Source organism: Copadichromis virginalis, linkage group LG17 (genome assembly GCF_057382275.1).
Source record: "Copadichromis virginalis isolate Kocher_CV1m ecotype Utaka linkage group LG17, C_Virginalis_male_GT1.1, whole genome shotgun sequence".
NCBI lineage: Eukaryota > Metazoa > Chordata > Actinopteri > Cichliformes > Cichlidae > Copadichromis > Copadichromis virginalis.
Window position 1 is genome coordinate 7,535,710 of NC_140634.1, and position 12,176 is coordinate 7,547,885.

At 41.6% G+C, this 12,176-nt stretch overlaps 1 protein-coding gene across 1 annotated transcript in view; it reads left to right on the forward strand.

The window, feature by feature from the left end:
* Window positions 1–11,756, forward strand: part of syde2 (synapse defective 1, Rho GTPase, homolog 2 (C. elegans)) — a 48,275-nt gene extending 36,519 nt beyond the window's left edge. The window contains exons 6-8 of the mRNA XM_085437826.1: window positions 3,012–3,193; window positions 3,830–4,061; window positions 8,160–11,756. Coding sequence (XP_085293952.1) covers window positions 3,012–3,193; window positions 3,830–4,061; window positions 8,160–8,872 — 1,127 coding nt within the window. The 3' untranslated portion in view covers window positions 8,873–11,756. The remainder of the gene's footprint in view (window positions 1–3,011; window positions 3,194–3,829; window positions 4,062–8,159) is intronic.
* Window positions 11,757–12,176: the final 420 nt, after the last annotated feature.

A 12,176-nucleotide genomic window follows, 5' to 3' on the forward strand; every position in this document is an offset into this window, starting at 1 on the left:
CTCCTCTTGCACGCTTTAGAGTCACGGCGTGTTCACTAATTGTGTCACACGTGATTTTTCCTGGATTTATTGTCCTATAATCACGCACATACAGCCACATGTTCAATAATGTGAACAACAACCCCAAGCAGTCAAACTGAACTGTTGCCACAGGGAAATGTTCCTAATGGATAAAATGTCCAAGACATGAACGCAACAGAAAAATCACAATTATTAAAGTTACTTCAGAATTTAAATGTTCCACAAATACCAACGGGTAACACTAAATGTTAAAAGACAGACTTCCACATTGTTATACACTGAGACTACCAAACTTGGAGAGGTCTTGTGAGATCCTGCGACTGGATGTTCTGGTGCTCAGTGTTCTGAAGTGCTGACCAGAGGGCAGCAGATCAAAGAGGTTGTGGCCTAGGTGTGAAAGGTCTGAAATGATTTTTGCAGCTTTTCCAGCCCTTTTTTCCTGCTCTAGAAGAGTACAGGTCCTCGAGGGTCGATCAGGGAGCACCAGTAATCCTCTCAGCAGCCCGGACTATTCTTTGTAGTCGTCTCATTTCTGATTAAGTGGCTAAGCCATATAAAACAGTTAACTGAAGGATGCAACACAGACCCAAATACAGCGCAGCAGAACTAGGACAGCAGCTCCGTTGGGAGGTTGAACTTCCTTAGGACTTTAAATACTGTGCTTCATGTCATACGTCTATGGAACCTGAAGAACCTAACCGTGGTATTTGTCTGAAATTTGAAGTTTGACTTGCATTTCTGATACATCAAACGGAAGCTTGCACAACCTCCTATCTTTATGCAGGCTTGCTTCAATCTTGGATACGTTTGAGCCCAGCAGTGTCATCCACAAACACCAGGAGCTTAACACAGGAATAAGAAGAAGTGCGTTTATTTGTCTAAATGTAGAAGAGGGGAACAAGACCTGTTGTGAAGGTGCTGGATGTGAATTTCTCTAGCTTAGCTAGCTACATCCTGTCTGTTAGAAGGTAAGAGATTCACTGACAGAGGGAGTTTGGAGGTGAGCCAGGAGAAGATGAAGCTATCCAGAAGCAGGAGCCTTGAAAAAGTCCTAAGTGGTCTCTCTTTTGGTCTTTTTGTCATGTCTCCCTCCACTGTCCCCCGACCAGTTGCAGCAACTGGCTGCCCCGCCCTGAGCTTCGTTCTGGTTTCTTCCTGTTAAAAGGGATATTTTCCTTACCACTGTCGCCAAGTGCTTCTCACCTGATTATTGTGGTTATCTCTCTATCATTGTAGGGTCTTTACCTTACAATATAAAGTGCCCGTTGTTTGTGATGTGGCACTACGTAAATAATATCAAATTTGAAAATTGAAAATTGGTTGAGGTGTTTCAGTCTGCACACACTTCCATCTTGACTGTATTTCCCACTTACATGTTTGCTGCTTGGCAAGTTAAAAAGAGTCCAGTAAGGGTTCAGCAATATGCTTGAACTGATTTCTTTGAACCCAATATGTGATGCTCAGCTGAATATGAGGTACGTGAAGAAAAAAGGTAATATATAAGGAAAATATGACCATGCGAAACAGACATGTTTCCACTGCTAATGCTAATTGTAGTAAGCCAACATAAAATAAAGAAAACAAGCAGCACCAAGCCCTTTCTGAGTTTGTCCCAAACAACAACCAAAGAAAAAAACAGTCACTCTCAGACACTACAAGAACTACGCCCGTGATATCAATGCAAATGCACCTCATACAGTAAACAGAAGACAGCAGCATATGAGCAGACACTGACACACAGCCCACAAGCTGATAGGTTTTTGGCCTCAGCTGCATATAAGATTTTTGATAAACCTGAACGGAGCGAAGACGTTTCCCGATAAGCATGTTAGCACAAGAAGAGCAGGGATCACTGGCAATCGAAGTTGCCAACAACATGGGGAATGAGATCTCGTACTCTGGCTTCAAAAACATGTTGGAACCCAACAGCTGATAAGTCACTGAAAAACAAGGTCGCAGAGCACCAACAGATGTAGCTGTACGAATATAAGGGTGCACAGCGTGACGGGAACAGCAGGAAACGTTTGCAGCAGTTTGTCAATGAGCAGTGTGGACTTTAGTGTGTATTCAGTGTGTTGCACATCAGAGTCATTGTATTTGTAGCCTCTTTTGCAGACATTTAATCCTGGTTTATAGACAAATGAATGCTTTTGTTGCATTAAAATAAAGGATCAGGAATTTATCAGGCTAAATTATTATTATTAGCAGCAAAGATCTTTAAGAAAATAAAAGTATTTGTCTTGGGCGCCAATATAGCTCACCTGTATTTATCTGGTTATCCTTCATCCTTTATTCCGTTTGCACTACTTGGGAAGATAACAAATATTGCTAATTGCACAATATACCCCCCCTTCACCCTCCTGGTCTTCCTTGAAAGCTGATCCAGCTTCATGCACACAACAGAGCAGACACTCACCACAAAGATCTGTCACACGGCCAGGATCCCTTTTTTTTGTTTTAATTCCCGTCTTTGCCCCTCCTCCGTTCTCTTTATTTCTGCCTTTGATGAAAAGACATGCCAGTGATATTTCAGGGGCTTAACACAGCTTAGGGGACAGACAGCGTGGGTTTCATGTTTTCCCCCAGCTTTTGTCTGAACTTTGAGAGGCTGAAGTCACAGGTGCGAATGCGCCGTCACAGATGCCAGAGCAGACCCCACAACCCCCCGACGCTGCCGAGTCACACCCGACTCAATCTGGCCTCTCGGTAGACGCCACGGGATCACCCCGGAAAACAATGGGACCTGAATCTGCAGCCAAGAGAATGTGGCAGGTTGAGTGCTTTTAAACGAGGAGGAGAAGAAAAGCTTTTTATTTCTCGGTGACAGCGCCTCATTAAGAGGTATCGTTAGCAATTTGTCAGGTATTAAAAGTCGCCTGCGTATTTAACAGCTAGTGTAAGAACATGAAACGGGCTTGTTTGCGTGGATGTTAAACTCACTATCCTGATGCAGTTGAGTTTCTCATGCCCTGCTTTCGCTCTCTCGTCAGGAGTGCTGAAGGACTATCTACGTGAGCTGCCCTACCCTCTGATCAACAAGCAGCTATATGAGGCAGTGTTGGAGTCTATGGCTGCGAGGCCTCTGCGGATGGGAGCGTCTGGGTGTGAGAATGACCAGGCCGACTCTGAACACACCGTCAGCCTGCTGGAAAACCTGCCAGAGGTGGAGAGGGTAAGGACAATTTTAAAAAAAGTGCACATTCTTCTGCACAGGAGTTAAAGGACTGTCACAGAGGTGGCTTTGAAAGGGCATATTGTGGGTAGATAATCATGGTAATAATCATAATGCTACAGATTACCACTGTTCGGCTGATAATTGTGATGTCGTGCAGCCTTGCACCTCAAGCACTGTCATCGTATCCACAGTAGAATGACATAAAAGTGAAAACGAATAGTTGCTGAAACTCTGTATCCGTACGCTATTGGTCCAAGTGAACAGAGTCACCAGATTCATTGAAAGAAGCATGTCAATGCTTTGTGAGAATACAACTACTCTCTTAGTTTTAAAAGTGTAGCATTTGCAGTATTCTGCACTCGGCTCCTTTGCCAACACGCCTTATATTACTGATAATAATATTCCTTCTGGTTTTTTTATAAAACCTTCAGGTTTTTTTTAAGATAAACTTACTGCTGCAGATGTGTCTTAAAGCAGTTTTTGGCTTTGCATCTCTACTGCTGCTGCTAGTGGTACAACTGCAACTACTAATCATAATAATAACATGTTTTATTTGTCTGGCTTTTGTGTATCTGTGTGTGTGTGTGTGTGTGTGTGTGTGTGTGTGTGTGTGTGTGTGTGTGTCTGGATCAGATGATGCTGCGGAAGCTTCTTGACCACCTGAAGCTGGTGGCATCCTACCAAGAGATGAATAAGATGACGTGCCAGAACCTAGCGGTGTGTTTCGGCCCGGTGCTGCTGAGCCAGCGTCAGGAGGCGTCCTGCCACACCAACCGAGTCTTCATCGACTCTGAGGAGCTGGCCAGCGCGCTACACTTCAAAAAGCACATCGAAGTACTGCACTACCTGCTCCAGCTCTGGCCAGGTGATTGTGACCTTTGTTTGTTTGTTTTCGTCCCGCTTTCTCTAAAGACGTTTTGAGCACATGGCGTGACTTGAAAAAGCAGCACATCTACAGTCAGGTCGTGCGCACACTGGTCTCTCTTGCCTGAGGGTCTTGTACAAATCAGTGCCAGCCCTGCGGTTCAGCTCTACAAAGGGCTGTTAAAGGGACTGGGCTGCTTTGATCCTTGAGGTTTTTCCACCACTGGCACAAGTGCAGCTGATAGCCACAGGCCACCATCTGTCGGCTCCTCAGAGATGAAACCCTCCACAAGTGCTTCATCGTGATGGGTTGAGCCAATCGGAGCCAAGCCAGTAAAGCCTCAGTGTGAACCAAACATTTGGGGCGTGGTCCCCCCCCTCCCCCTCTGTTTTTAGATAAATTAACAATCAAGGACAGTCAGCAGCAGCTTCTCTCAGCACAGGTCATCTGTCTGCCTGCACAGCTGCTCTCTGCCAGCGGCAGCTGTCTGCTTGCGGTGAGATATGGCAAAGTCCATAGATGATCCAGGAGAGGATGGAGAATGATGAGACAAGTGTGTGTGGCGTGATATTTGCATTGGTTATGGGAACTAATCTGATTTTTTTAGCTCGTGGGCTTGATTTTATGAGTTCACCACATTTCTAATAATCAAGTGAGCCATGCAGGGGCTGCTGATGCATTTAAATTCTCGAAGACTCCAAAAAAATCAAAAAATGAGCCCCTGGGACGGGCGGACAGCTTAGTTGTTTTGTTTTGTTTTGTGGGTTTTACATATGCATGACTACCAATCCGAAACTAATCCAACTCACTATATTTTAACATTTTTCTGAGTGCAGTGTTATTCTGTGCATTTCCATTGATACAGTTTTGAAAAAGCACATGTTCACCGTCTTTAAAAACCTTTTTCCCAATGGCTCCGACATCCTGTGAGACAGACTTTCCCTCCCGAATGATTATACAATCCTCGGAGCTCCTCCCAAGCAGCCTGCAGCTTTAACCAGATCTGCTGATGTGCGTCTGAAGACGAAGTGACTCTGCGTCTGGTTGAGCCTCTTAACTTTAACTGCATCCTCCACGTTGAACCCATTCTGTGTAAACCACTGAAGCTTAGCACCCTGCTTTACATCACCCAGAGAAGGAGCACAGAGAAAGAAATGTAAGCCAGCGGCTTAATTAGTCAGCATCTGTGAATCCTATGATTGCAGGTAGCAGAGGGGATTACATTTGGAATTTTAAAAATTAAAGCATAAAAACTGTGGTTTTTGTTGGGTTTTTTTGTTTCCCCGCAGTTGCCTTTAATGACTTATAAAGACACTGACAGAGCATTTTAGTCCAGGTTCAAGCCTTCATTTACACCCTCAGCAGTGTTTCCATTCCATCCGCTTCCCCAGTACAGAGTACAGGGCGCCTGGACTGTATAATTAAAGACATTCCTGGCTGAACCTTACCCCTCAGCCCCTGAAGCTTCACCCGTACATTTCGCAATCATTGTGGGATATTTTGAGCCGCCTCTTCACGCCTTTCATACACACATACCAAACCTTCCAAGGCATTGTCGCTCAGGCCTCCACAGCCTGACTGACACTACTTACAGGACGTGTGTGTGTGTGTGTGTGTGTACTGAAGAGGCTGAGGAGGTGATGAGTGTGCATGAAGAAGTTTTTCCAACTGTATGTGTGAGAAGATGTGAGCAGATGGTTAGACAGACAAAGTGACGGCAAGAGGATTCTTTCAGTGTTATCTTTAAAATCCAAAATTAGCTGCATGTTCATTTTCAGTTAATTTGCCCTGCTTCTTTTTTTAATTTATCATTAAAATCAGCTGTGGGTTTATTGTTTTATTTTGTCCATTTCGGTTTTTTATTGTGTTTAGATGTAAAAATACACTCATCCTAGCACAACTAAGTCTAATCTTAATATATTACAACAAGTAAACATTGTGAAGCTGTCCAAGAAAGGAAAAAAAAAATATGATCGTATTCTTGCCTGCTTTCCGTCTTCATTTTCTCTGCTGACAGCTAATAGCTTTAATCATGTCATCAGTGAATCATGTCTGGAATTAAATAACACAGCGCCTCTGAAAGGAAGATAATTTCTGTTTGTTTTAAGGTGATAATTGCTCAAGTCTTTAGCCTCGGGGGAGCTGCGAAGTGTGCAGCTACTCCACGTAAACACTATAGCAGCAACAGCCACTCTGATGAATGAACTGCAGTGAACTTAGTTAAGACAAGTGCAAAAAAATTCTGTTTATCGTCAGCTGGATGAAATAGGCGAACGCGCACAAAGGAAAACAAGTCATTTCAAGGTCATGTCTCAAAATAAAATTTAGCATTTCTTTTTAAATATATAATGTATCTATTGAACATGGACTTACAGCCCTAACTGTGTTTTTGTTCTTTTCCAATATAGTAAGCTAGCGGAGCCAGAAAATGTAGGTACTGAGATAAATGCAGAAAGGTAACCAGACTGTGGTTGTGTTTGGCTGCTCACTTTTCCTTCACCTAGTCCACTTAGAGGAGTCTTTCTTAAGGTTCAAGCTTTAGTTAATTTTTAAGTTTGGTTACTCGATAACAGCACAGGAAGCAACAAAAACACTGTGTGCAGTGGTGTGACTTCAGCATGTTCGTTCACCTAATGATGAACCGATTGTTCTCTATGTTGTCCTCACAGAGGGTCATTCCGCTAAAGTGGGAGTCTTTTAAATAGAAATCAGCTGCACCAAAACAAGGCTTGTGTTTTTTTGTTATGTATGTGTGTTGTTTGTTTGTTTTTAGTTCATTTCAATCACAGAAAATCACATTTTCTCATCCAGCCCTGTCTAGCCACGCTGATAGCATCACATTCCCGTACTGCGAAATCTGATGGATTTTAGTTTATGAAATGCGCACCATTGTATTTTTCCATAAACATGCTGATACTTTAAAAAAAATGCTGCATATACAGACTCTATATAAAAGATCAGCTTGTGCATCTTGGTGTGGTTTTTGGGGTGGGGGGGGGGGTTGTTGTTGTATTTTTAAGCCAGCAAAGTTAATCTGGTCGAGAAGTTCAGACTGTTATGATAGCACTTTGTCACTAACAAGTTGGCTGTGCCCTGAAGCACGCCCTTTATGATCAGTGCTCATGATGATTATGCTGAACTGAAGACTTAAAATAAGCAAAGAGATTACAGTTGTTGTAAAAAAAAATGCATTTATTTATTTGGAGAAATAAAATGAAAAGTAGAGTCATTTTCAGGAGCTGAAGTATGAATTGGTAGGTGTAGCAGTGCAGTGGGGAAATCATTTGTACTGTAAGCTCCAGTAGATTTGTTTCCAGGCCGTCATCAGCTGACCTGCGCTGTATCTCGCTCTGAGGTTTACTGCTTTTTTGGGGGGGGGGATTCAGTCAGCTGCATTCTACAATATATAAGTGAATAATACGTGAGCCATAAGCTGTGCTTTGCAGCTCTTATAAAGCTAATATACCACTAGAAGTATACAGTCTAAATCAGCGGTCCCCAACCTTTTTTGCACCACGGACCAGTTTAATGTCAGACAATGTTTTCACGGACCGGCCTTTAAGGTGTCGTGGATAAATACAACAAAATAAAATGATACAACCAAGACACAAATATATTGTAAATATAACAATGAACGCGAATTCACTGTGTAAGTGTGTAACTTTATTAGCAGTGTCCTCCTGAAATGTGCCAATAACATTGAGAGTAACATCCTCCTCGCTACCCCTTAATGCCGTCTTGGTCGCTATGGTAACTTGTAAATATTTCTTTCAAAATAAGACCCAGGGAAACCGAGTTAACGATGAAAATCCTGAGAACCATAAGTTGCACACCCGAGCCTCAACTCTCGTGGCCCAGTACCAAACGAATCACGGACTGGTACCAGTCCGTGGCTCGGGGGTTGGGGACCGCTGGTCTAAATAACGTAATTATTAAAGAAGAACAACAACCACTTTTCCCTCTGAGGAAAACAAAAGAATGAGAAAATATGACCTTTTCTTATTTTTGTGTTTTTGTAATTTTCATGATTGTTTAATAACCAGCTGGCTTATATTTAACTTTTTCTTTGTTTTTGTTTTTTGTTCTTTCTTCCTCTAGTTGTGGACCCACATGGCCAGTCCTCTTCTCAGCCCCCAGCACCCTCTCTGGTTCCAACTTCCTCTGACCTGCGGACAGCCCCCCCTCTGCGACGGAGAAAAGAGCGGCCTCAGGTGCTGAACCTCACTGGAGCAGAGATGGCGGGGGTTCTGCGACCCAAACCAGGGCGTCTGGACAGCCCCAGCAACCGCTATGCTGGTGACTGGAGTGGCTGTGGTGAGACGTACTTCCCTTCTGAAATGTTGTTACCTTCCAGCAAAGAAGAGGCAGACTATGACGACGTTCCCTCAGAAGACATCGAGGCAACTGAGGAGGTCCAGGAGAAGCAAGAGGAAGCAAAAGACGGCATACAGCTCAAGGTTGATTGTCCTGTGTTTGATACCGCAGATGAAGAGCAACCTCAGAGAAGGGAGGTGGTAAAGGAGGAGGAAACACGGGAGGCGGTGGAGGAGCAGGAGAAGCTAATAGAAAGTGACAGCTCAAACAGTGGACACCCATTAGAGGAGGAGGAGGAAGAACACAAGGTGTGTAACCACATCCTGCCACCTCGGCTACCCAAAGAGCACACTTACCAGGCCTACATGAAGATCCAGGATATCAGTCCTGTATTGAGCAACAGGGTGAACCTGAGGGACCTGCAAGAGAGCATCGACACTCTGATAGGAAACCTGGAGAGAGAGCTCAACAAAAACAAGCTCAACGTGGGATACTAACTCCTAGACACAGATAAGCAGACATATCCACCCGCACCCCCATGAAGCTCGATAAGGTTTGTGACAGAATCTCTTTATCTCTGAAGGTGCTTTGGGATACAGCCATGGAGGTCTTGTGACGTCACCATGCCAGCATGGTGCACGGTACTGCTGCTGCAAAATCCTAGAAGATGAGATAAGAAATGTAACAGGGCACTTGTGGCGTTTGTACCATATCCACAAACATTCCGCAATATTCTCCTTTTATTTTGTTGGCTGATTAAACTTTATGTTGTGTGGTTTTGTTTTAGTCCAGTTCTGTGTTCCATGTTGTTATTGTTGCTTCTCTTCTTATTAGAAGAACCCAATTACCCCTCAGGGGTTTAAAAGGTGCCTTAATTGTGTGAAGGTGGTACGTCAAGAGGAAAGTCTACCCTGAAATATAACACATCACCTCCGAGGATCTGGGCCTGTGTAGATAACGCTTGAGAATGGGTTTTCAAGAGCCTTTCTTACAAAAAGAAAAAAAAAGAAGCTATAGTGTATTTCAAATTCAGCAGGTACACATCCATTTTCTGAACTCTGGGGCTCTGTAGCAAAATTTGGCCCAGTCTGAATAGAGAACTTGCAAATTTAGTCACTTTCAGACCTACTTTAAACCTTGTATGGTGGTTAATTTAGTAAAACAAACCAAGATCGTTGGAGGAACGTGTACACTTTGTCTTAGGGTGGATTTCCTTTTTAAGGCAGTAAAGAGCTTTTTCTATTGAGGTATAAAACACTAAATGTTATACAACAACAATGCACTAAATAGGCAGGCAGTAGTGTAGATTATCATCATGCAGTAAAAAGTCTGTTCTGAACTAAGGGGAGAAACTGCTGCCACTTAAACCTCTTCTATGTTCAAAGTCACACCTATGCTTACGGCTAAACATACATTTTGAACAGATTTTGATTTTAAGCAGAATTGGTGTTTCATGTAGTGTTGCAGGTTTGGTAAATTCACCTTCTTGCCCAGGATTAGATGAAAAGATTGATACTACCCTCATGTCTGTAAATGAATATAAGCTAGAGTCAGAAAGCAGTTAGCTGCACTAAGCTAGCATAGCTAAGGTTAGTGTAGCTAAGATAGCTATGTTTTTGAGAAAATAGAGTAGCTTGGTTGTAAAAAACATGAATAAATAAAAAAAAAAACATCCTAAAATGTTACAGGTCATAATTAACAAAAATATAGTTTAGCAAAGATGCGAACGTGGTATCAACTTTCTCATCTACCTTGATGCAAGAACATAAAGAAGCTTGTTATTTCTAAGCTGGTTATTTCTAAGTTGTTGGGGGGTTTTTTGTTAAAGAAAAAAAATGAAATAAAATAGTTAATTTAAAAAAACACATGGTCAAAAACAGTGAAATAAACAATGTGAAGCACATCATGTAGATCAGCAGCGGAAATAAAAATGGCGGGCTCATCCAGTTAGTTCAAAATAGCTAGCTGCTTAAAAAGACAAAGGACGTTTTCAGCAATCCAGGGATTCAGAATGATCAGTATTTAACCTATATGTATATGTATATAATTATATAAATGTATTCGGAATATATTATTTTTACAGCTTATATTTCAATGGCGTATTTAAATACTTCTTATGACCTTCTAGTGTTGCCGTGTAGCAATAGTTGCTTCTTTCCCTTAAAGCTACCTGTACACATCTTAATGTGCTGGACTAATGGTACAACTTTAGCTGTAAAATATATGGTACAATCGTGCTCTTGCAGAAAAAAGTGATATTGTTATTTTTGTGATATTGTGTATATATTTGACATTGTTTTATGTCTCTGGTGGACTAAGGCGTGCTAATGATTTTTTGGCGTTTTTTTTTTTTTTTTTTTTAAGGTACTGAACGTTGCATGGTCAAAAGCTTTACTGACATAAGCAAGGCTCTGTCTCATCTGCCTTTGTATATCATATTTATGTGTAAAATAAGATTATTTTGTAACGTATGCGCATTTGTTTGACCCCCGTTCCTTTGTAAGACAGCATTGTCCAAGCTTTTTTCCAAAGGACTTAGAGGCAGGCAGTTTATGAAACGCAGAAACTGGTAACAATTTTTTTTTTCTTTTAAACTCCAGCAACAACTGTAAAATGCTTTTACTGATTGAAATGGTTTAATTGCACTGTTATTGTTATTAGTATATTTGCTAAATCACTTTTGGTTTAATTTTATTTTAGGAGGATTTCTAGCCTAAAATATACAGAATAAGAATAAGTAAAATAGTCTTCAAAATTGTTTCACTTATACATTGAGTTTGTTGTTTGCCCTCCTGCATGGTGTTTTTGCACAGTCCTGCTGCTGCACGGTGAAGCTGGGCTGCTGCTGAGCGGATCTGTTGAAACTGGGTTTCAGCAGGGTTCCTTTCAAACCATCTGTCTGTGCAGGCAACACACAAAGAACCAGGGCCTCATTTATAGAAGCCATTGTGTAGAATCAGCTAAGGATTTTTTTTTTAATGTAAAGATTGTCCTTTAAATCTGACGTGCATTCTTCCTTACAATGACCCAGTTTCCCTAATAGGATCTCAAATTATTACTCAAAGAGTACACAGAGAGCACACATGCTTTTATGGTTTCAACTCAACAATCAAATAGAATGAAAGTAAACTGGGACGCTAATGGCAGAACTCAAGTCTGTTTCAGAGCTAACATGGAGATGCAAGTGCAGCGACGGAGTCATTATCTGACCTCCTTCTCCTTCCACACAACAAACAAACAAAAATCATTTCTGTCTGATCCTCTTTGTCCTTTGGAGGAAAAAGTGCCACATTCAAAGCATCGCTAAACAAAAACAGAGAAGTGCTTTGTATTGATCCTGAGAAATGTATGGTCATAATAAAGTATGTTATTTTACGTTCACATGTGGCTGCTGTTGTCTTTTCCCTCCCTTTCTTCTTGGTGGCTCAAGACTTTTGCACAGTACTGTAGTTTTTAGTTTTTCAGAATAAAAATAATTTAAGAAACAGAAAAAAATACCATCACAAAAATAAACAATTACCTGTGGTTGGCATTGTCAGTGGCACAGAGAGCATCTTGCCTTTCTCACACACAAACGTGGAATTCATTCATAAAAACCTCACAAAACTTTTTTTTTTTTTTTTTGCTTTTTAGTGTAAATACATCTGGTAGTCGAGCATGTGGCCTAGCAATCACGTCACAGTTGTTGAAATAACTTGACATTGTGGCCATAATTCCCAAACTGTTTTAAACACTGCTATTGTTTTATAGAAACCCAACAGGAAAAGCTTAAACTTTAGGAGACATTTTTATGTTTTGCAA